The sequence below is a fragment of the Suricata suricatta genome, chromosome 9 (genome assembly GCF_006229205.1).
Source record: "Suricata suricatta isolate VVHF042 chromosome 9, meerkat_22Aug2017_6uvM2_HiC, whole genome shotgun sequence".
Taxonomy (NCBI): Eukaryota; Metazoa; Chordata; class Mammalia; order Carnivora; family Herpestidae; genus Suricata; species Suricata suricatta.
In genome coordinates this window covers 75,743,254-75,768,589 of record NC_043708.1, presented here as the reverse complement: position 1 = coordinate 75,768,589, position 25,336 = coordinate 75,743,254, and the positions used below count along the sequence as shown (strand labels likewise).

The 25,336-nt window shown below is 37.1% G+C and overlaps 1 protein-coding gene across 1 annotated transcript in view; it reads left to right on the top strand.

The window, feature by feature from the left end:
• The window catches only part of AQR (aquarius intron-binding spliceosomal factor), a 91,837-nt gene that overhangs the window by 19,732 nt on the left and 46,769 nt on the right, over positions 1–25,336 (top strand). The window contains exons 7-16 of the mRNA XM_029950686.1: positions 490–558; positions 1,663–1,763; positions 5,790–5,866; positions 9,838–9,902; positions 11,009–11,125; positions 12,421–12,534; positions 14,094–14,197; positions 18,185–18,287; positions 20,807–20,927; positions 23,518–23,659. Coding sequence (XP_029806546.1) covers positions 490–558; positions 1,663–1,763; positions 5,790–5,866; positions 9,838–9,902; positions 11,009–11,125; positions 12,421–12,534; positions 14,094–14,197; positions 18,185–18,287; positions 20,807–20,927; positions 23,518–23,659 — 1,013 coding nt within the window. The remainder of the gene's footprint in view (positions 1–489; positions 559–1,662; positions 1,764–5,789; positions 5,867–9,837; positions 9,903–11,008; positions 11,126–12,420; positions 12,535–14,093; positions 14,198–18,184; positions 18,288–20,806; positions 20,928–23,517; positions 23,660–25,336) is intronic.

Sequence of the window (25,336 nt, the reverse complement as noted above, 5' to 3'; positions counted from 1 at the left end):
CAGCACTTCAACCCCATGTTTTACAGTAGCAAAATCACCAACAAAAACCATAAACATGTGAGAAAAGGAGCACTGAACAGACACATGGAAAAGGATGCTTCTTTCTGGTACAAGAGCTGAGACAAGAACTCAGGTCATTGCTTTGTTCACCCTCAGCTGAAAGCCTCAACCTGTAGCCACTGCATGTTGGGCAGCTCAGCATTTTTCAGTGATCTGTGCTCACCTTTGAACGCACTAGGAGTATGGAATTTGGGGTTACAAATAACATCTTAGTGAGTAGGTGAATTTGCAAATACACAATCTGCGAATGATAAAGATTGTATCTTTTAAAAAAATATTAAACTTCTCAATATTAAAATATCATTAGTTTGAAAATATTGGTGGCATGTTTTCACCCCAGGACTTAAAAAGGCAGTATGTTCCTTATGTAAAGATTTAAGTTAAAATACTGATGTGTGTATAAATTTGTGTTCTTTGTGCCTTAAACAGGAAGTAGACTTGATACGGAGTCAAGTACAGCAGCTTATCTCCCTCCCAATGTGGATGGGCCTACAGCCTGTGGGTATCTAATTTCAGAAACTTAGATTTATATGTGTTATAAGTGGAAAACGTGGTTTGGACTATGTAGCTTCAACATAAGTATAAAATGGTAGCCCAAAATCGCTTTTCCTGTTTAGAAAACGTATTTCGTTTATTATATATTAACTTGTCTTAGGTGTAGTTTCTTTAGTTTTAAAGTTTTTATATATGTGCCAGCTAGTGGATGATTTACCTAATGTCAGTATTGTAAGGTAAAATATGATAATATCTATTGAGTTCATAAAAAAGGGGGATAAATTTAGCAAAATGTGGTGATTATTTCTGTGTGTGCCTTTGGATGAGACTAAATATAGCCTTGAATACTTTCTTAGATTAGAATGTAGTATAGCTCTAGGAGAAGGTCTGGATTATGTTTAGTATTAATGACTTCCTTTTTTCATCAAACCTTACTGAATAATATGTGCTGATATCAAAACACAATTCATTGATCTTGCGGGAGTAAAGTAATAACTGTCAAATTTTAGTATATTATACTTTTTTTCAAAATACCATCTCCTGCATATGGGTTTTTTGCATAGAGCCAGATATGCAAGCTCATTCAGAGGTGCCGGCTGGTGGTGATGAAAACAGGCATGTGTAAATAATTAATGCTAACCTAATTATTTAATGCTAAGTTAACTGATAAGTGCCATTAGAAAGAATGTAGCCATGTGGACATTTTCTTGTCTGCTTGTGACAGCTGTTTCTATGTTCACTGTTTTAGACTCACTTTTCGAACTTCGGTGATTATACTAATAAGTGTTAATGCTCCTATTTTTCAAACTTAAATCCTTTATTTTAGAAGTAAGAGATTTAATTGATTATTGAGCTTAAGACCTTGATGAGAAAAGGCAGTGTTTCTTTTTTACATTATTATTAACAACTGTTAGAATTGAATAGTTTTTTAAAATTACAGTTATTTAGTTTGTTAGTTTCCAGGTTTTGTCATGTTGCTTTCAGGCTTTGTCCCATTGCTTTACATTGTATTCACACGTTAGAGCACTAGCTGATAGTCGATCTAGTTTTTATCCTTGTAAACTTTGAGGTTGCTGGTGATTTAATATCCTCCCATCACTCTTTCAGGCACGGTTGGAATTAGAATTAAAAAAGACCCCTAAGCTAAGAAAGTTTTGGAACTTGATTAAAAAGAATGATGAAAAGATGGATCCAGAAGCAAGAGAACAGTATGTTGCCAAAATTTGTTCCATATTGGCTTATTATGTTGGTTCTAAGTCTTACGTGATGTTGCTTGGTTCATTGTTTCCTTTATACAGGGCTGAACTAAATAAATGAGAAGTGCTTTGACTGTCATAGGAACATTTTTCATAAAGACCTAAACGGGAAACCACAACATCACCATGTTTTTCTTCTCTTCTCGCTGCCCCAGTGATAAGTATATCATTGATCTTCTCCCTGCCTCTTGACCATTCTTTGTCTGTCATGGATGTTTCTCAATTTTCTCCACAATCTTCAGGCTATCGATCCAACTTGTTGTTCGTTTTCTCACTCCCTTACTTTTAACAATGACTTTTATACACTCTAGCCATCATTCATTCATTCATTCAACAAATAGTCAATGTTCATCATTTTGCCAGGTGCTATTCTAGATATACGGAACATAATAGAAAACAAAATGGAAGGAGTTGCTGTTCTGTGGAGCTTACAGTCTAGTTGGGGGAAGAGAGCAGCAAAAAAGATCAATTATATAGGATATTAGATGGTGATACATACTAGGGAACAAAATAAGTCAAGTATAAGAATTAAAGGAACAGATGAGGATGATAGTTTCTTTTAGTAGTAATATTTGTTAGGAGTTGGGTAAGTCTGGTAGCAAGTATTTATTTCACCAAACAAAGGCCTGTTAGTAGGAAACAAGGGAAGGATCCGCATACTCATAAGAGGTTTCTCTCTCTCTCTCATTCTCTATCTCTGTCTCTCTCTCTCTCTCTCTGCAAGGCTAATTCGGTGACTATTGTGGCAGCACTTCTTGTTCTGTTTCCATTTTTTATTCTCTTTTCCACTCCTTTTTCTCTCCTTATGTATATATGCTAAAAACTCCCTTCCCTTGGACCTATGATAACTTTCTGGTTCTTATTCTTCCATTTTGGAGAGTACTCTATACATGTGCAGCTAGTAATTAAAGCCACAAGTCTGGATGAGATTATCTAGTGAGATATATAAACCAAGAAAAGAGGGTTGAGGACAAAAAGATGTGAAACCTGGAGTTGTGCTGGTGGTTACTGAAAACGGCAAGAACTAAGAAAAGCTACATGTCAGAAAAATGAGTTTGGGTGTATGGGAGTGAGAGCCACGAGGACAAGACATTAGGGTCAGAGTAGGAAAATTCCTTCTTTTTTTTTTTAAATATTTTAAAATGTTTTTTATTTATTTTTGAGAGAGAGACACAGCACGAGCAGGGGAGGGTCGGAGAGAGAGGGAGACACAGAATGTGAAGCAGGCTCCAGGCTCTGAGCTAGCTGTCAGCACAGAGCCCGAGGCGGGGCTTGAACCCACAAACCACAAGATCATGACCTGAGCTGAGTCGGACGCTTAACCGACTGAGCCACCCAGGTGCCCTGGAAAATTCCTTCCTTTAATTTCTAACTCTGGTATCATTACTCATGGTGTCTTCCCACCCAACAGCCTCTTGATTAGACTAATCACGTGGCATCTGCATTACTTGACTACTTTTTTTCTTAAACTTGCTTTTCCTGTTGCCTCGATATGACTTGATCATGAATCTCTCTGGCCCTGTCTTTGAATAACTCTTTGCTGTATACAGTTGACCCTTGAACAGGGCAGGGATTAGGGGCACTGACCAGACCCTCATACAGTCAAAAGTCTGCATATAACTTGTGACTTCCCCCAAATCTAACTGCTGATAGTCCACTGTTGACGAGAAGCCTTATTGATAACAGTTGGTAAACACATATTTTGTGTATTTTATATATCTTATACTGTACTCTTACCATAAAATAAGATTAGAGAATAGAAAATGTTACTAAAAAAACCATAAGGAAGAGAAGATATATTTCCAGTACTGTGCTGTATTTACTGAAAAACTCTGCATGTGAGTGGACCTATACATTTCAAACCCCGGTTGTTCAAGGGTCAGCTGTACTTCTATTTGCCATGAACTCCAATTTGGCTTAAGCTTCATTGCTTTTCCTCCTAAACTTGCCTTTCTGGCCAGTTTCTCTTAATCTTTCAGAAACTGGGCTTGGAGCACTCCAGTCCTTAGCAGTTTGTATCCAGTCAGCCAGTCCTATGCGTCTTTTGTCCTCCTCTCTTTTGTCTGTTCACACTATTGTCCTCTTCATTCAAGCCCCCAGAGCCTCTTGAGTAAAGCACTGCAGTGAATTCCTGTTTGACGTTTCTTCCAGCTTTCCCACAATGAGCCTAACTAGCCATCTTCATAGAAAATTTTGTGGGTTTTTTGCCACATTCACAAGATTTGCTTATTCACAAGCTTACAGTGGTTTCCTTCTTCACAGAGGAGAAGCTCTAAAAACTCCTTGCAGTGGCTCTCAGAAACCCCAGCTGTTTTTATGTGCCTCTGCCCAATCTCTGGACCGGTGCATTCCTTGTTTCTTAAACGTTCCTTCCCTAAGTACTCTTTTCCCTCCACTCCACTTTATTGAAGGCTAACCTTCCAAGCACTTCCAGACCAACTACTTCAAGCCAGTGTGCTTTCTTCTGAAATTCAAAGCCACGTTGTGTTTTTTTTATTGAAACACCAGCTGTTTGTGTAATAGTTAAAATATATGCAGTTGTTGCAGGGCACCTGGGTGGCTCAGTCGGTTCAGCATCTGACTTTGGCTCAGGTCATGATCTTGCAGTTGGTGGATTCAAGCCCCACGTTGGGCCCTGTGCTGACAGCTTGGAGCCTGGAGCCTGCTTCTGATTCTGTGTCTCCCTCTCTCTCTGCCCCTCTCTCACTTGTGCTCTGTTTCTCTCTCTGTCTCTCAAAAATAAACATTAAAAATATGTTTTTTGTTTTTGTTTTTAAGTCTTTTTTGTTTCTTTTTGAGATAATAATCCGAATCCGAAGCAGGGTCCAGGCTTCGAGCTGTCAGCACAAACCATGAGATCATGACCTGAGACGAAGCCAGACGCTTAACCGACTGAGCCACCCAGGCGCCCCCCCCCCCCCCCGCCCCCGCAAATGTTTTTTTAAATATATGTGTAGTTGTTGAAAGAAAAGATTTCTTAATTGGAACCTCTTGGAAAAGTAGTACCTGTTTAATGGGACTGTTGTCAGCATTTAATGAGATTATTCAGATGAAGCACCTAACATAGCTCAGATCTTGACACAGTAGATGCTCGTTTATTGTCAGCAGGTTTTAGCAATTACATGTTGTGTTACTGATTCTTCTTATGTTATATGACTTGTTTCCAATCGTGCAGTCATTCCCCTCCTTTCTATTTCCAGCAGGACTAGCATAATCTTTGCAGCTGTCAATACTTGATGAATATTAGTTGATTGATTGGTACACAGTGCGTCTTAAATTAGTAATGAGTAGAAAATAGTTTTTTAAACCAGCATTTAATTTTTAGACATTGTAATACTCTATTATACATAATACCTCAAACATACTAAAGTATAAAATTCCTTGTTTTATTTAACTACATACTTAAACATTAAATTTGAAAAAAATTTTAACGTTTTATTTATTTTTGATACAGAGAGAGAGAGATCATGAGAGAGGGAGGGGCAGAGAGAGAGAGAGAAAGACACACACACAGAATCAGAAGCAGGCTCCAGGCTCTGAGCTGTCAGCACAGAGCCTGACGTGGGGCTTGAACCCACCAACATGAGATCATGACCTGAGCCGAAGTCGGAGGCTTAACTGACTGAGCCACCCAGACGCCCCCTAACCATTAAATTTTGAATGTTATGGCAGACTGTAAATGAAATTTTGAAAACTCCTTTCAAGTTCTGACCTTTAAATCACAAGTGAAAACCTTCACAGTAAGAGAAAGTGGTGCTTTCTTTGCTGGCTCATCAGGCCAGTAATGAGGCTCTTTTTTTTTCATGTAGTCTTGTATATACATACAAAGAAGTGGCTGTGTGTTCAAATTATGATCCTAATTTCAGAGAGAAATGGAACATTTGAGTAGTGTAAGAAGGCTTGTTCAACATTTAAATTTTACTTTTGAAATAATTATTTTTCAAAAATAATGTGCTCAATGTTGTTCTCTGATTTTAGAGCCTACCAAGAAAGAAGATTCCTTTCACAGCTCATCCAGAAGTTTATCTCTGTGCTGAAATCAGTGCCCCTTTCTGGTAACTATCTTCTTTCAGCTCATTTGTGAAGTTGTGATTTATTTATTTATTTGCCTCCCCCCAACCTTATTTATTTTTTAAGAGATAGAGTGAGACAGAGCATGAGCGGGGAGGGTCAGAGAGAGAAGGAGACACAGAATCTTAAGCAGGGTCTGAGCAAGCATTCAGCACAGAGCCTACCGTGGGGCTCCAACCCATCAACCATGAGATCATGACCTGAGCCGAAGTCGGACGCTGAGCTGACTGAGCCACTCGAGTGCCCCTGTTAAGTTGTGATTACATGCTCCTATAGTATTTACTAGCCTCTAATCTAAAACCTGCTCCTAGAATAGTTTTAAATCATAATGACAATGTACCTGCTGTCCCCCTTTCATATATATGACCAGTATTATGAGGAGTATGAGTATAATACCAGTATGAGTATTATGACTGCGTTAACCATTCACATATTTTGGGGCACCTTGGTAAGCTCTGTCGGTTGAATGTCTGAATGTCCAGCGCTTAATTTTGGCTCAGGTCATGATCTGTGAGATTGAGCCCTGTGTCAGGTTCTGTGCTAAGTTTGGAGCCTGCTTAAGATTCTCTCTTTTTCTCCCTCTACCTCTCTCCCCCCATACCTTTATTTTTATATATATTTTAAAGTTACCTGGATGGTTATTGAAATATTCTTTATTTAGCAAATACTTTTTTAGTTTGCTTATAAGACCTAGATCGTGAATTAGGTGTCAGAATACAGTGATGAACAAGTCAGTCACAAACCCGCATGGCATTTGTCCTGTGGTGCTGAATCGTGTTTTTAGACAGCGTCAAATACTGTTTGGAAGAGAGACAAGTTATTTTTGAGATACAAAATGGGAAAGAGTCTCTCTCCAATGTGGCCCCCATTTACTGATGAAACAAATCTATGTATATGCTATGTAGACTATATACTTAAAAATATGCCATGAGTATACTATATTTGGGTGTTTGTGTGAGAGGGAGGGAGAGAGAGATATGCCTGTATACCAAAAGGGGCTACTTACATTATGTTGGGTTTGCAAGATCTACATAGAATATTTTATACACGTAATAGAGGTGTATATATATGATGTAAGATATGTCATTGGTTAATAATATTTTATTTCCTAAACAGGATATAATTGAAGAACAATTCTGTAGATGTACCGTATTTGTATTTTTGCATCAGAGATTGTAGCTTTGTTTACACTAAAGTACAACAGAATTTCTCATAAATACCAACCTTCCAAGTACTATTTTAAAACTGAAAATCATACCCATAATTTAGTGAGGAAGAGATACTAATGCTATAAACATCAGCTGTACCTATCTGAGGCGTAATGTTACTCCCAGCATCAGTGTACAGAAAAAATTTTCATATGCTGATCATCTAAGTCATTTAGTGTTAGTATTCTTATTTTTGTTTGTTTTATCATATATATATATATATATGTATTTTTAATTTATATTTATGTTTGAGATTGAGAGAGAGAGCACAAGGAGGGAAGGGGCAGAGAGAGAGGGAGACATAGAATCTGAAACAGGCTCCAGGATCTGAGCTGTCAGCACAGAGCCCAGTGCGGGGCTTGAACTCATCAACCATGAGATCATGACCTGAGCCACAGTTGGACATTCAACTAATTGAGCCACCCAGGCACCCCCATTTTATATATATATTTTTAAGTTTATTTATTTATTTTGAGAAAGAGAGCATATGTAGGGGAAAGGGCAGAGAGAGAGAGGGACAGAATCCCAAGCAGGCTCCACACTCCACTCCACTCAGTCTGGAGCCTGCTGCAGGGCTTGATCACAAGACCATGACATCATGACTTGAGCCAAAATCAAAGAGTTGGATGCTCAACCAGGTGAGCCATCCAACGCCCCTTAATATTAGTGTTTTTCAGTGTTTCAGTTAAGTGGCAAATTGAGAAAGAAGACTTAGATTTTGTTTTCGTGGTACAAATAGTAGTAATGGGTGCTTAGAATTACTAATGTCTGTAATAATTAGGGTCATAAAAATTGATGTCACTGTGGAATGTTAATCTAGGGTCATCTAGCAAGGTTTGAAAATCAAGTAACAGTAACAACATAGGACCTGCTGTAATTTTAACAGTCTGCAAACCACCAACTGGTGCCGTTGTCTATATATTGCCAGAAAACAAGATTTCTTAGATTGACCTTGGGCTTTGATCAAAATTTGTTAACTTTCTGGCAGAGGAACCACCAGGATGATGAAAGTCATGTGCCGGTGCAGAGAGGGTAAAGATGGGTGGGTTATATTCATTTTACAGGGTCAGGCAAAGAACATGTTCATATTAGTTGTTACAAAAGAAATCCGTGTAGGTTTTCTGAGATGTCAGGATTGCTGCCAGAAGACCGGGAAAAAACCCCACAACGGACACGTAAGCAGCAGATGATAAGGATATTTTGGTGTGTGAAATTGGAATGATAAGGTCTAGCTCTGATCATTGTGCCCAAGAGGACCGACTAATGTGAAAACATGCAGCTTCATCAGAGCTTAAACAGGCCATTGCCAGTACTTTTTCAAACGATAAATAAAAATACAGAACACAGAGTTTTTTCACTTTTTATGTCTTAGACAAAAATATTTTTCTTTGATGGTAACAAGAATAAAAAATAGAGGACTGTTTTGAATGGGTTTAATGTAAACTTGGTTCTTTAAATCCTTTAGTTTCCACAGCTGTATGACTAGACTATGTCTCAGAAAACCTGGATTCCAGTTCTAACCAGCCATTATTTTGTCCTACACTTTTTTCAAGTCATTTTTTCTGCTTTTCTCTTTCTCACCTAGAAAATGAAGAGCAAGAATAGGCATTCTCTGAGGTCTTTCCCAGCTATGAAATTTTATGGTTATGTTATTTCAGGATCTGGAGTTAGGGCATGTGTTAACTAGAAAAGTTCTACTCAGTATTTCCATGTATCAGTCATGAAAGTACCTACATTTCTTTCTTCACCCGCTGTTTTCCTGTATACTACCAATAAATTAAATATGTGCATTTATTTAAGCATTTGTAGGTCTAGCACTGGATTAGCCATTGCTAGGAGTCCTTAGACTAAGCAGCAGTAGGGACACTGGAATTATCTCCTTTTTAATCAACCCAATCTTGGCTAGATGGTTTAGCTGGTAAAATGGTAAAAGACTATTTCCTGGCATTAGGAGAAAAACCCCAAACTTGTACTCTAAAAGTTTGTCATGTTACAAGGTTGTAATTATTTAACAACAAAAGTGTTTTTAAAAATAGTACATTAGTATTCATAAATAGCATAAGAGTGATTTAAAATTATTTCATTGCTCTGAAATTGGCATTTTAATGTCAAAAGTAATACATATACAGTGGAAAAAAACTCATACAAATTGTTGCTTTAATTGGTTTGACGTGTACCTTTCCCTTCCATTTTCTTTACATTCTCAGGATATCTTTCTGCGTATAAATGTACACAGATAAGAATGTGTTGATGCTTACGGGAAGTTCTAGAAGTTTAGTATGTGAAGACAAGAAGGAAAGTGGGACAAGAACTGATGTAAAACTGCTTTTTTAGTTTTTGTCCTGTTTTATTTTAAACTCCCTTTTTAGTTTTTATATCGTCAGGTTTCTTCAAATCTAGTCATTTAATACAGGTCCTTTTTTGTGACTCTCATTCTTACAGACATTAGTAGATTTAAGCACTTTAAAAATGTTTTTGCAAATCTGATTTTTTAAAATGTGTTTCTGACCCAAGATAGGTTTTTCATTTTCTTATAATTGCAGAGCTAAATATAAAGGTAAGGCCTGCCTTTTTTTGAGATATGGGTGAGGTTCTTACTCAGAGTGATGGTCTGGCTCTGATGGGTAAGAGATAAATGACAGTTTCAGGAGCTAAATACCTGCCAGTGTTAAGACAGAGTACATAGAATGGCCTAAGTTTCTTTCTTTAAAAAGAAAATTTTAACATCTTTTCTCTGTTATGTCTAGAACCTGTCACTATGGACAAAGTTCATTACTGTGAAAGATTCATTGAACTTATGATTGATCTGGAGGTAAGAAATCTGCAGTGATGTTCCTGTTACATTATCATGGGAAATAAGGTTGAGCATATGACTGTGAAACATATGAAATATTTCCTCATTATATCAAACTAGCCTTAGTTTTTACCTGTTTCTATGTGTAACAGAGAGAGGAATGTAAAATGCAGTTGGTTCTTGGAAGTTTTCAAATAACTGTCAGACGGCTGCTATTTATAGAAAAAACCCATGTAGTATAGTTATGAAACGTGGGTCCAGCAGTGGCAGTTTATTTTCTATCATAATTTAATACCCCATCCTGGAGTTTTTAATAGTGGCTAAAGTCATGGATTTATGGGCATCTCTTTAATAATCTCACTTTTCTAAATGTGCCTAATATTGCTGATGAAAAGAGATACAGCTGCTATTGTCAGTTTTTTAAATTAAGATCTTCAGGAAGATTTCATGATATTAGGTGCAAGATGTTGACAGAGACTTCAGATGCAGAGTTGGTGTAATTCAGATTGAATTCACTTCCTTTCCTTTCCCTCTTTACTGCAGGAAATTGAAAGAAAATCCTTTGTGTTCATTTATTATCTGGAGAGAGAAGGTAGTTTTTTGACATCAGGATTAGAGTATGGGACTAGCGGCTGTTCATCCCAGCACCTGGTTTATAACCTCTGAGCATCTCGATAGCCTCCTATAAACTGAGGATATTTGATTAGATGAGCGGTTTCCCCGCTGATCATCACAGTGTCTCGGCATTATCTTGCTGACTGTCACAGGACGATGTGGGAAGAGGAAATGGAAAAAGAAGTCTCCACGTAGGGTCCCCAGTCCCTTTCTCTCAGAGTAACACCATTTTTAAACCTATGTCCAATATATATTGGGATTTTGTATAAGGTTTCGTTTGAAAACTGCTGCTTACCTGTCTGTGAAATGTCTTCCAAGACCAGATTTTATTTATAAACATCGCCCCTGAGCCTGTTTACAACCTGGACCAGACCCTTGGTGTGCAGTGTCTTTTGGAGACTAGAGGCTGCTCTGTATGTGACAGACACTTCTGAATGAAGTATCTGTAGAGATTGCCTCTAGCTGCAGAGGACACGCAGACTTACTGCCGTAGTGTTTATTTTCTTTAGGCCCTGCTCCCCACAAGGCGCTGGTTTAATACCATCCTGGATGACTCCCACCTTTTGGTTCACTGTTACCTTTCCAATCTGGTTCATAGGGAAGAGGATGGCCATCTTTTTTCCCAGGTGAGCATTGATGTATCTGAACATGTTGTATTCATTTCTAAATTGATCCCTTTTCTGCCATGCAACTAAGAGTACCAGTGGATGATGTAAAGAAAATTTTACTAAATACTGAATTGAATAGTGTAAATTCCCAGTTAGTCGATTTAAAGTAAAATCAAATCTTAATATAGAAAATAAATGAATTAAGAGCTTTGATTCATCATATGTGATTTTATTATTGGACTAAATGATGGTGTTGACAGTGTAGTCCCACATATCTGTGTATCTTGGGTTACTGTGGAACACAGTAGATGATGAGCATTCATTTCAAGGAAACTATGCCCTCCTATCATGGCTCTCTTCCGATAAGACGGTGGTGACCCAAACCATTGAGAGCACTCAGGTACACTCCGTTTGCTACCTTGAGTAGAAGGAAGTACTAATGTTTCACATCTCCTCTTTAGGAAAAAGTCTTCTACCAAACTTCTAATGCTTGCCTTTCAATGAGATCATAGTTGGAGATAAAGCTTTTGGGGGGTTATATATTCTTTTAAGAATTCTTTTATATCTATATGTTTTCTCATTCTCTTACTAAATTTCTATCCAGTGATTTGCCACATACATTACAACATATTAAAATTCTAGTATCTGTTCTGCCGTAGATGAGAACCAATAATGATGGAGATTGGGGGTGACTGTGGCCAGTAGACTGTGTCTGTGATCCACTGCTACAGGGGAAAGCAGTCCTTCATCATAGCAGCAGGACTACGCCAGAGAAAAGGTGTAACAGCCATGGAGACTGATGAGAGGAATAAATATCTTAGCCTTCCTCACCTTGCTGCTTTTCCCTAATAGAAGCAGCACACAGAGAAGAATATCTCCAATTATGAATTCCAAAACCCTCATTCAGAAAATTCGGTTTTAAGTGGCCTAAGTAAAGGACCTCAGGAGTTCCCTCTAGTGGTCTAGTTCCATAAATTGGCAGTGATTTACTGTGTTTTTTTCCCATTAAAGTGTTTGGCTTCCTTTGATTAAATCCTTAATGTCTGTTCAGTACTGGGATTGTAAATTTAAGTTCCTTTGTGTATATGAAATAGACTCTAACACTTTATTCACAAGAAATACACTTTGTTCTCACACAATTAAAATATGTTTGGATATGTTCTGAGTGTTTGTTGCAAATTTTATGTTCCAGAGTTTTCCAGCACCTCGGAGAAGGTATATAGACTTGCCCAATCTTTATAACAAGTAGTTTTTGTTCATGGTTTCTAGTTCTTAAGTTCACACAGTTCATTAATGCAAATGTATCCTTTCAGCTTTTGGATATGCTTAAATTCTATACTGGTTTTGAGATTAACGACCAGACTGGGAACGCTCTGACAGAGAATGAGATGACCACAATCCACTATGACAGAATCACTTCTCTCCAGGTGACTTGAAATGCAGTATAGCCTGTGCTTTCACTCCATCAAGTTGGCTCATAAATAATGTAGTGTCGTGTATAGTACAGGTAGAAAAGATTACTAATTTAATAGTGTTTTCATCTTAAACTTCTAAAATATTACTAATTCTAATGAATTCATGGGGAAAAAAGGCTTTCTTCATGGTCTTCAATCTTAAGAATCAAGATACTGATATTTGACAGTCAGCAATGTTCTATTAATACTGAGCCAATTTGGTACATATACTTACCAATTTTATTTATGAAAAAGTATTCCAATGTATCATTCCAATGTGTCAACAAAGTATGCGTGAGCGTTTTATAAATTTTAAAGATAAACACATATAATGAGACTGAAATTTGCTGGTACAGCTCAGCTGTGTCAACAGAGTACCTTTGTTTTCTGTTCTTGATCTCCTCTTGCTCTTCTTTCTGGTGGCAGAAAGAAGCTTTTCTTTGTCACTTTGAAGAAACTCAGTTCTTTCTGTTTTAGAGTCTTTTTGGGAAAAGAGTCAAACTTCCCTTCAAATTGTCTTTCATAGTCAATCCAATTGTCTCCAGGGACGCTCTGCTCCCTCTTCCTTCCCTGAATGGCACCTGATATGTGGAGGCACCGAGATAGCCTCATTGTTTTGGAAGAAGAGTGACCTGCACAGTGTCCCATCTTACATGTCTTTTCTTGCTTTTCTCAGAGCATTGGTGTTCTTGTCCTTCTGCTTCTGCCCTTGAAGTAACACAGCTGGCACGGCTTGTGGTCTGCTCTTTGGCGCAGGGAAGGCATGATGACTCCCGAGAAGCTTGGCCATCTCCTTGCTGCCCCTTTCTTGGTGACACTAGAGTCCTCCTGAGAGCTGAGTCCCATTCATTTCCTAGCTTCAGCAGCTCACTCTCAGTTGTGGGTTACAGAGTTATTTTGCCACGGCCTGTAATAATCCTATGGCATGCTCACCAATAACCTTGGCAGCTTTTTATGTCATCCACCATGGGGCACATGGAAACTTCCAGATCTTCTCTGTGCCACATGGGCATTGAGAAAGACTAGGGATGTTATCACATGCACTCTTACCTGGTCACTGTAGTGCTGCTATTTCTGTTTTCTTGCCGCTTACCTAGTGTCAGCTGGGGGTGTTACCCTGTGAGGTCCTTTCTTTCCATAGTTCCAACATAAAACAAAGCACAAACACACTGTGCTTTAGGCCTCTCCTTCAGGCTATCTCTCCAAGTGTTTTGTATTATTTTTCTTCCCTTCCTGTCTGAGAAGCTAGCTTTATTGGCTGTTTTCATGTATGTTCAAAATAGAAATAAAAAAATGAACATTGACTCTGTTTTTGCTTTCCTGCTAGAATAATTCTGGTTTTTCCCCATTGTACTGAATGCTTCTGACTAAATCAGAGATCACATGTGAGAAGCATATAAGAAAGAGAAGTGCATTAATATTTTTTAGTGTTATTTTTATTATATAGTATATAAATTGTAGTTGATTATATTAATATGCAGACATTAGTTATTGAGTTTTGTTTTTGGTTTTGCTTTTTTTCCTGTTTCTAGAGAGCTGCCTTTGCACATTTCCCTGAACTCTATGATTTTGCGCTCTCAAATGTGGCAGAAGTAGATACTCGGGAATCTTTGGTCAAGTTTTTTGGACCTCTTAGGTGAGTCAGCATGGAAGGAAAACTGAATTTTGATTTTCTCTTTGCTTTTCATCATTTTGCACGACTGTAAGGAAGGTAGCTTGTTGCCTCACTTTGTTGACACCTAGAACTAACGCTTCTCTCTAGCAGTTGGTACCTTTAGTCACTTCTTTATAACTATTGATCATCTATTTGGGGTCACAATTTCTTTTATTTATTTATTTTTTTAATGTTTTTTATTTTTATTTTTGAGAGACAGAGCATGAGCATGGGAAGGCAAAGAGAGGGAAGCACAGAGTCTGAAGCAAGCTTAGTTTGTGCTGTCAGCACAGGGCCTGACATGGGGTTTGAACTCACGAACCATGAACTCATGACCTGAGTCCAAGTCAGACACTAAACTGAGCTATCCAGGTACCCCAAAATTTATACTTTTTATAACTTAAACATTTTCCCTAGATTATAAAGTTTTCTTTATGTGATGTGTGAGTGAGAAACATTTTTGTGTGTTTAAAATTTATGAAATTAGTAATATTCTTTGGCACTTAGCTGATATACTTTCCTAAAAATGGTAATAATACATTTGTACTACATGGTAGGTTCTCTACAAAGTGTGTAAATAATCCTCAAGACATTCATTCATGTGAGGAGTAGATGCCATTTTAGGTATAAGGTCACTGAGACACAGAATTAAGTCATTTGCCCAGGTCAAACAGCAAGTCAGTGGTAGAGACAGTACACTGTTATCTCCCCAGTGTCCTTAACACTTGGGAGAAATTATGTTTAGTTCATTGTGGTTATCTAGAGTGAAACAAACTTGGCTTTAACTTGGAAATTGGTTTGGTTGTCAATTTTCATTAGATTTAATAATACCTCTTTTTTTTTTAATGTTTATTTTTGAGAGAGAGATACAGAGTGCAAGTGGAGGAGGGAGAAAGAGAGTGGGAGACACAGAATCCAAAGCAGGCTCCAGGCTCTGAGCTTTCAGTACAGATCCTGACGTGGGGCTTGAACTCAGGAACTGTGAGATCATGACCTGAGCCAAAGTTGGAAGCTTAACTGACTGAGCCACCCAAGTGTCCCAGTCCCAATAATAACTCTTAGAATAACACTTAGAAAGAACTATTTCATTCTCTTAATGAACTGCAGAGAGTTCCATTGAATAAGTCTACCATACTATTTTTTAATCCCTCTCCTATTGACAGATCTTTAATTTCTAAATTTTGGCCTTGAAATTTAGTAATGAACAGCATCCTTTTTATTTTTGTGTAAAGATTTTTAGCACTGATTCACAGCAGCAGAATGGTTGACTCAAAGGGGTTATGTATTTAAAATTTGTTATATATTGCCTAATTTCCTTCAAAACTTGTACCAGTTATACCAATAGCATTTGAGGATTTATTTCTTTCCTTACCAACCAAGTAAATTAGTCCTAATTTTTGCCAATCCAAAGATAAAAGACCCCTCATTGTTTTACTATGCATTTTGTGATTATAGTGGGGAAATTGAGCATCTCTCTATTTTTCTTGGCTATTTACAAAGTAGAATTCAGAAATAGACCACACATATATGGTTAGTTGATTTTTGACTAAGATTCCAAAGCAACTCAATGGAGAAAGGATAATCTTTAAAACAATAGTAGCAGAATGGTTGGACATCTATTTGCAAAGTATGAAATTTGACCCATACTTTGCATCATATACACAGATTAACTCAAAATGAGTCATAGATCTGTTTATCAAAACCAGAACTATTAGGACATATAGGATATCTGTGTGATTATGGTTTGTACAGACATTTCCACAGACAAAGCACAATCCATAAAGAAAACAATTGACAAATGGGACTTAATCAAAATTTAAAACTTCTACTATTTGAAAAGACATTGTTAAGAGATGAAAATACAACCCCAAACTGGGAGAAAATCTTGGCTAAACACCTGATGGACTAGATGGACTGTGTCAAAACTCAGTGATAAGAAAACAGTTTAAAAATAGCCCAAGGAGAGCCTCAGTGGCTCAATCAGTTGAGTGTCCAACTCTTGATTTTAACTCGGTCATGATCCTGGGGTTGTGGGATCAAGCCCTGGTTGGGCTTCTCGCTGGGCATGGAGACTGCTTGGGATTCTCTCTTTCTCCCACGTGCACGCTCTTTCTCTCAAATATGTATAAAATTAGCTCAAGATTTGAACACATACAGGCTGCCTGGGTGGCTCAGTTGGTTAAGTGCCCATCTTCAGCTCAGGTCATGATCTCACAGTTGATGAATTCAAGCCCTGTATCAGGCTGTCTGCTGTCAATGCAGAGCCTGCTTCAGATCCTATGTCTCTCTCACTCTGCTCCTTCTCCAGCCTCTGTCTCTCAAAAAGAAATAAACATAAAAAAAAAAAAAGATTTGAACAGATACTTCACCAAAGAGGATGCATTTCAATAATGTCATAGAAAGATGCTTAGTATCATTAGTCATTAAAGAAATGCATATTTAGGGGTGCCTGGATGGCTCAGTCGGTTGAGCCTCCTGAGCGTCCAGCTTCAGTTCAGGTCATGATTCCACGGTTGGTGGGTTCGAGCCTCGCATCGGGCTCTGTGCTGACTGCTAGCTCAGAGCCTAGAGCCTGCTTCGGATTCTGTATCTCCCCCGCCCTCTCTGTCCCTCCCCTAGTTCACACTTTGTCTCTCTCTGTCTCTCAAAAGTAAATTAATGTAAAAAAAATTTTTTTAATAAAAAATGTGTATTTAAATCATAATGAAATACCATTACATGTCTATTAGAATTGTTTAAAAAACCATGCAGTTATGACAAGGATGTAGATTAACTGGAATTCTCAAACATGACTGGTAGGAATTCAAACTCTGGGGGGAAATGTTTACAGTTTCTTGTAAAGTTAGACATGTACTTACTACCCAAGAGAAATGTAAATTTATGTTCGCACAAACATCTGTGTGGAAATGTATATAGTGGGTTTAGTTATAGTTGTCCTTTAAAAACAGATACCCCACAGCTGGTGAGTGAATAAACCCGCTGGGCTCGATGCATGTGGTGGAACAGTGCCCAGCAATAACAAGGAGGCCCTTATAGACACGCAGTGTGGGTGCATTTTAGTTGCATCATGCTATATGAAAGCAACCAGTGTCCAAAGGCTACATAATATATGATTTCATTTATTTGACCTTCTGCAGAAAGCAAAATCGTAGAGATCAAAACCAGATTTGTGGTTACTAGTGCCTTAGATAGAGTACGTGAGGGAATTTGGGGAGCATGATGAAACTGTAAGTAATGGAAAGCTGTTCAGCTCACGGTGGTGAATGCAAGTTTTCCAGAATTCTGGTTTTTCACTTGGAAGTTCAAATTTTATCTTTGGTAACAAACACTGTCAGTTGTTTTCCTTAAAGTTACTGGTTTATTTTGTTCAGATTTGAAAATTTTTTGTTATTTTTTCAGGTCTGAATAACCATAGTTTGTCAGTTCTTTTAAGTAAAAATTGTATGCAAAATATGTACATCACATTTTGTCACACAGAATAAAAACAGATACTCAAGAGTCAAAATTAATAATTTAATTTTAATTAATAAATTAATTTTGCTGCTTCATTAATTGTATTCTTAATTTTTTTACTCTGCATGTGGCATTGAGCAATGCTATGGCTACTCATAGTCCTGGTTGGTGCTGCCGTCTTCCCCTGTGTTGGCAGTTTTATTACCCACCATTGTTTTTCACTGTGTATGTAAAGACAGTGGGAAACACAAATAATGTCTTAGTATTCATATAAAATAGTATTGTTCTTGCATACTTCCTAGAAGGGTCTCAGAGACCACAGGGGGATTGCAGAAGACACTTTGAGAACCTGCATGAAGGGGATTAACTTTCATTGCTGGTATTTTAGTTTTCCACTGTGTCATAGGATTATATTTGCCACATAAAGTGTTTTAAGCCATCTGTAAAATTGTTTCAAAAGCGAAGTAGGGTCAAGTTAATAAAATACTCTTCATCTGAATATCCCTTATTCTGCAGTTCAAATACCCTCCACCAGGTGGCATCATACCTCTGCTTATTACCGACTCTTCCTAAAAATGAAGACACAACTTTTGATAAAGAATTTCTTCTAGAATTGCTGGTAAATATTAATGTTATTTGAATTTTCCCTACCATTTTGAGTCATTTTTAAAGACATGGGTTGGTGCACATTTTTTCCAGGGCTAACGGTTATATAGATCGTTACTACCTATTTTACAATTATGTCATCATTTGGTTTTGTCACATTTCTTTTCTCATCTGTTAGATTTCTGTTTTCAAGATTTAACCTCTCACAACTGCTTTATGGCATGAATTCGTTGCCTACAAACATTTATGAGCAGCTTCTTTGTCAGGTTCTGGATTCAGGCATTGGGGAATACATAGAAAACTGATGCCATTCCTGCCTTTTAGAGGTCACAGTTACATACACACACATAGGTAATACATATATATTCATATATGTCTATTTGTCTTAGAACTTTTTAAAATATAGTACCTTGAATATTGAAGAATACCTTTATCACTAGGAAACTCAGGAATGCTTAAAGAAAATAAGTTATCACTGACTTAGTAGTTTAAGAATTCTAAGGGGTTTTTGAGTATTTTGGAAAGTAATGGACTTCATCTCTCAAACTAATACTTTCTTTTGTAAGGTTTTGTTGCTGTTTCTTAGTACAGTTTTAGGTTCATAGAAAATTTTGAAGAAAAAGAATATACCTTATTTTTAGCTTTAGTAAAATCATACATAAAATGCATGTGTAATTATATCTACACCATGAATATTTAGGTTGTTTGTAATGTTCACGCGTACAAATAATGATGTGATCATGGCACACACACACACACACACACACACACACACACACACACGTATGCCTCTTAGTGCCCATGTGTGGACATTTAGGAGAGGCACCTAGAAGTGAGATTATTTGATTAAACCGTGAGCTTATTCAAAAGGTCAGATGCAGCCAAACGATCCTCTGAAAGGCGCATTTCCCACCGACAGTGTGTTAGAGTATGTCTCCTCAAACTCGTACCAGCGTTGGGTATTAGGAGTCATCCCAGTTTTTGCTAGTGTCATGGGCCAAAAAAAAAAAATTGCTTGTTTTAATTTTTTGTTTTCTTTCTGCTATAGAAGGATCCTAAAGGATCTCCTCTGCTGTAGTTGAGTGGTTAGTAGTTTGTTATTTATAACTTTACAAACATACACTGTGTAAGAGTGCATATATGTTTTTACTTATATAGACCCTTCCTGGGTACACAGTTTTGTGACTTATATTCCAAGCGACTACTTCTAATATAGGGTATAAAATACAGGTCCTGTTCCTTACTGGAGACAAGAAGGTGTGCTGCTTTAGGGCGCAGTCACCAGAAACTGCTGTAGCAGATGTTCTAAGCCTCGTGACAGGCGCCTCAGTGCTATTTGGAGAGAAATTTCCTGGAGTTTTAAATTAATTCATGTGTGGAAAATACTTTTTTATTGATACATTTACTTGTGTGAAGTGAATGCCTCGGGTCACCATCTTTTGCCTTCTTTTTGTTATTTCTGAGTCTAAGTGCTTTCTAAAAATTCCTTGTCCTATTTTCTGACAACGTAAAATCGTTTCTCATAAGTCAGGTTTGGGGATTAATAATAAATCCTTATAATACAAAGAAATGAGGATTTCTTTAGGAATCTTTCTAATGGAAAACAGGTTTAAATATAGGGCTTGATCCTATGCCTTTTATAGTCTTTGAACTAAGATTTCATTTTTAAAATTTAAGTATTTATGCCAAAAAGAAAACAGTTTTAAAATTTTATAGTGCCACAGCATTATCTTTTATTTCCTCTCGCTCCTAAAGGATTTCCTCAGGCTTTGGAGTCTATTAATATCTAAATAATGATGAAGAAGTTGAAATAATGCATATTGATTAGATGATATCACGCTATCTTTCCTAAAATAAGACTATCTTTACTGAAGAGAACATGACACATTTTTCAGATATATAATTATTTTAACATATTAATTAGGGAACAAACTTATTTCTGTGTTTGAAATAGAGGACTATAATATTAACAATGGACATATACGTAGAGTTTATCAAGTCCAACTCTCATTTTATAAAGAAGACTGGATGAGGTTATTAATGAACAAAATTTTCCAGATTGTTTAGTTAGTATAAGAATGAACACTATAATTGAAGACTTAGGACTCCCATGTTTCTTCCTACATTGGTGAGTACTAAGTGCTGGTATGTGCCAGGCACCTTGATGCTATGTGACAGTATTCTATTTCATTTTCCTCAGAAACCTGAGAGGTAAGTGGTATCTTATCTGTTTTACTGAAAGAAAGCTAAAATCAGGAAAGTGGAAGTATCGTGCCCAGTTTTTATGTTGCTCGTACATAGAGGTTCTGGGAGTTTAACTCGGATCTGTCTGATCACAAAGCTCATCATCACAGGTGCCTCTTTCATCTTTGATTTAAGGAGAAAATGGAAAAAGGAAAATAACCCTCTCGGCGCTACCGTAGTTGAAGGACATTAAACTTCTTATTTCAAACCTTGTGGTGAATTTCTCCATAAATTATTTTGATTAAAAAAAGATGCTTCTGACGTTCTGCGTGAACCTGTTTCTTTTAGGTATCTCGTCACGAACGTCGAATTTCTCAGATTCAGCAGTTGAACCAGATGCCTTTGTATCCAACTGAGAAAATCATATGGGATGAAAATATTGTCCCAACTGAGTACTATTCTGGGGAAGGTGAGCCAGAGAAGCATGGGATTCAGGTGTACCCTGTAATTTAATTTAGAATTGATCATAGGTAACTGAAAGTACTTCTGTCTGTTACATACAGTAGAATAATAGTATCCTGGTACCTTCAAGTTTATCTTAAATCTGGAAACTATTCAGTATTTTGAATACTTAGCAATAAGGATTTTTATTAAATTTAACCATGTCCTAACATGTGCATGTGCGTCCCCTCAGATGTGCCCCTGTGTATGTATGTTATGTCACTTATATATATAATCTTTTATAAAATATGACCATAAGCAATCAAACTATTTTAAGGAACCTAATAATTTAGGAGTGTAGTTTTCATTATGTCACTGTAATAGGTTTTGTTTGGTAGTGTTTTATTTTTCAAAGCCTTTTTAAGAAGTTCTTTTGAATTCCTTGTCAAGCCAGTTAATGACCACCAAAAATTGTCATTAGTTAATAACCCTTAGTCTGATTGAAAATAGCATTCCCTGGTTTCTTTACTGATTTCAGCAGATCTGTTCCTGAATGCTTTTGTTCATCCTCTAAGTTGAGAAATTGCCGAAGTTGAGTGTATGCTGAAGTATATCATGACATATTTTGAAGGCATATTTCAAAAGAAAATTTAAGGAAATTTTTTGAACAACATTATTAGGAGAAGCTTGGCTGTTTTAAAGACCTCACCAGTGGTACATTTACTTAAAAGAAAAATGGATACTTGAGAGTCCTGTCCTAAAGCCATAACTTCAGTAAACCCAGTGCACCAAAATTGTACTAGGTTTCAGAAAAGGCAGTCTTCATTTGTTTTGTTTTGTTTTGTTCTTACAGTGCGTTGTTTTCTCACTTTTCCTGTTTGTTCATGCTAAAAGCATTTATGACCATGGGTATATGCCATCTCTTTTCTAGTCAGTTCCTAAAAAGCAAATACGACTTAACATTTTGTCAGTGAAAAGCTTATATTTTCTTAAACATACACCTAGTCATACATGTGCCTTTGGTACTACTCAGTGACACTGGTCTGAATTTAAAACACATTTTGCTAAGTATGTAAAGTATTGCTCTTCTTTCATTCCTGTGAACTTAAAGGAAAAGATTTAAATCTTTTCATCTTTCATAGGAAGTATTTCAGAACAATATTAGTTGCCAGATAGTTTCAGTGTAATTAAGCTGTTTTCAGAGACTTGACTGTATCATGCCATTGTTCTTTCGTGATCATGGATGCTACTGGGTGTTGGGGGCTCAATATCTGATGTTAATAAATAATCAAAGATCAGAGCTAATACTGCATGATTATGCAGACTGCTTCCAGCTCCCAGGGAGAGAAAGTAAGTGTGAAATTGGGACAGATATAAAAAAATATATAGTGTAAGAATTGTAAAGAAAATTCTTGTAAAATCTTTTGCCCCTTCTTTGGACCTTTTTTAATAAACACGAATCTAGAAAGTCACACAAAATAAATGTAGAGCTTAACTAAGTGTCATAAGAGAATAACCACCTCGTTAAGCAGCCTAGAGCCCTCCCACGGGCTCCTTCCTACTTCCTGCTTCTTCCTCCACTTGAAAGTAACCATTTTTTGACTTCTATAGCAGTGACTCCATCTTTCTTCATAGTTTTATCACCAAGTAGTGTGTCCACATCATCGTGCATATTTTTTAAACATTTTTTACAAGTATCTCATATCCCTTCCTTTTCTTTTGAAGAACATGAGTTTGATATCTTCCGCAGTCTGGATTTTTTTTAGTGACTACTCAGTATACAGCTAGTATGTCTCTCCACTCTGTATTTTTTTTTTTGCAGATTGGTACCTGAATGCAGGGGCATGGTTAGGCTTAAGATTTTCTCTCTGGCAAGATTCTTGGTAGGGCTCTATTCTTTCCTCAGAGGTATATAATGTCTGTTGTTTTTTTTTTTATGTGTATGATATTAGTAGCCATTGCTAATAAAATTATGCTGTCCATAGAGATGCTTTCTCTTAGCCTCTGACCTGAAAGATACTGACTTAGATTATATATAGTGGTAAGTGAAGATACTAGAAAGAATATTGTTTATTAATACAGTAAGAGAGTAGAAGTAACTCCAAGAATAACATACAACCAATACCTTTTCTTTAAAGTCTAGCCAAAAGACAAGATTAAGAGCACAGTGATGACCACTGGAGATAGATTTATGCATTGTAATATACTATTTAGGGTCTGTGGTAAATTTGTCTTGGGGTTAGTTTATGGTCATTAATTACTTCGAGCTTTGCCAAATATAAATTAGGTAGTAAAGGAAGAATTTTTAAACTACTTGAGACTATGTGAGTTTTAAGTATCTTCAAATATTTTTTGGAAGCTTGTTTGTATATAAATTATTGATAAGTGGTTTTATATATTAATGAGATTTGTTCTTTCTTCCTAGTTCTTAATAGATAGTTCTTAACCTGGTTCAATTTCTGTGTGAAAATAAAAATAGGACCTTATCAAATATGCTGTATTTTAGCATATTAAACATTAAATTAGACTTTACCGAATTTGTGGTACATTTCTTTATACAAAGTACAATTGTTTGATTAAGAGGATAATTCAGATGTGGATTTTGTTTTCTTTTTCAGGTTGTCTTGCTCTTCCCAAGTTGAATTTGCAGTTTTTGACTCTTCATGATTACCTTCTAAGGAACTTTAACCTCTTCCGCTTAGAATCAACTTACGAAATTAGGCAGGACATCGAGGACAGTGTCAGCAGAATGAAGCCATGGTTAGTAAATTGGTTCCACTTGTCATGAAGAGGTGCCAACTGTGGCGTACCTGTGTCAGAAACCTCCTTAGAGGATTTAGAAATAGAACACCTGGCATGAAGATGCCCTCCAAAATATAAGATATTTATTACTCTTTGAGAAGTTCTGTAATTTGGATTAGACTGTATCCGAAGTGCTAAAATGTGAACTGTGTGTCTGGATCGTTGGGGCTGGGGGACTGAAGATGAGATGCGGGAGGCGAGGTCCTCATTCCTGGGGGTGGGGAGGGAGAAATGTAGAGGAGAACGGGTTGAACATCAGTAACAGGGTAAAGAAGGAGGGTGTGGGCTGACCAGCAGGCCTGCAGTCGGGCGGGACGGTTCAAGTCCTTATGATAAAGGAGTCTTTTGCCACCCTAGCTGCTCTTGTGACTGTCACCAGTGCCTCAGCCTTTCAGGGACCTGGCAAGAGATGAGCATGCTGGGCATTGCATGGAACGGAACGTTGGAAAGTCTTCCTTGGTCCTCCATCCGTAGATGACCTTGAAGGAATGAAATCAGGATTTATTTCGGGGGCCAGTTGAGTAGGTCTCATTCTTTGATGAAGTCTTCTGCTTAAACTCAACTCCCCACCTACTAGCTCATGTCTGGAGTTCCGTTAGCTAAGAAAAGGCTTTCATTCTAGTTATTGTAAGCAGTTCTGCATTATGAGATTTGTGGAGGTTAGTTTTGCTTTTTAGACATGACTTTACATCCTTCGTTTACTATTTCATTCTAAGTATGAAATTGACAAGGGTAAGTTATATACCAGAAGTGACTATAAACTAGTAAAATTAATTCTGTAAAATGAATTTTTATTATAGTCACACCATGCATACGCATACAAATATACTGCATTCTGCATGAAAAGCCTAACAGTTTTTGAATATGAACTGATTCAGGTATCTTCCAGGCTTCTCTCCTTACTAATTACAGAGAGCTACATGGACACTGTGATTATAGTCTATTTTTTTCACTTCCACATTTCTTACACAGTTCTATTTTTTAATTAATTATTATGTGAAAAGTTATTCTGGGTGAGACTGTAAAACACACCATAAAGTATTTTTGACTTAATAATCAGTTGAGTCAGTAGGCAGGCTAGCACTGTGAGATTTGTATACTCACTGGCTGATCATCCCTGCCCACAGCTTTGCTGAAATTATTGCCCATTGTTTGGACCCCGGGGGAGTACTTGATCAGAAAGCTTCTTTTCAGTGTGCGGTTACCTTGTGTTTACATGCTTAGATTCCAGACCTAATTTTGGCCATTTTGCAAACTGGGATTTATTAACTAGCAGATTATCAAATGGAGTTCACTTATTCAAATAGAATTCACTTATATTTTACTTAAATGTCAAATAAACCAAAAATGTTTTAAGTTCTTATGGTCTATTAATAAAGGAGTTTTTTTTTAACTTAACATTATTTTCTGTTAAGGGGGGGAAATGTCGTTTTTGAGAGCTAACTTGTGATAATACATTTTTCTAGATTTTCATTCCTAATTGCCCATCATTGAAGGCTGTTAAAAATGATGAGCTCTAGGAGCACCTGGATGGCTCAGTTGGTGGAGTTTCCAACTGTGGTTCAGGTCTTGATCCCACAATTTGTGAGTTCAAGCCCTGCATTGGGCTCACTGCTGTCAGCATAGAGTCTGCTT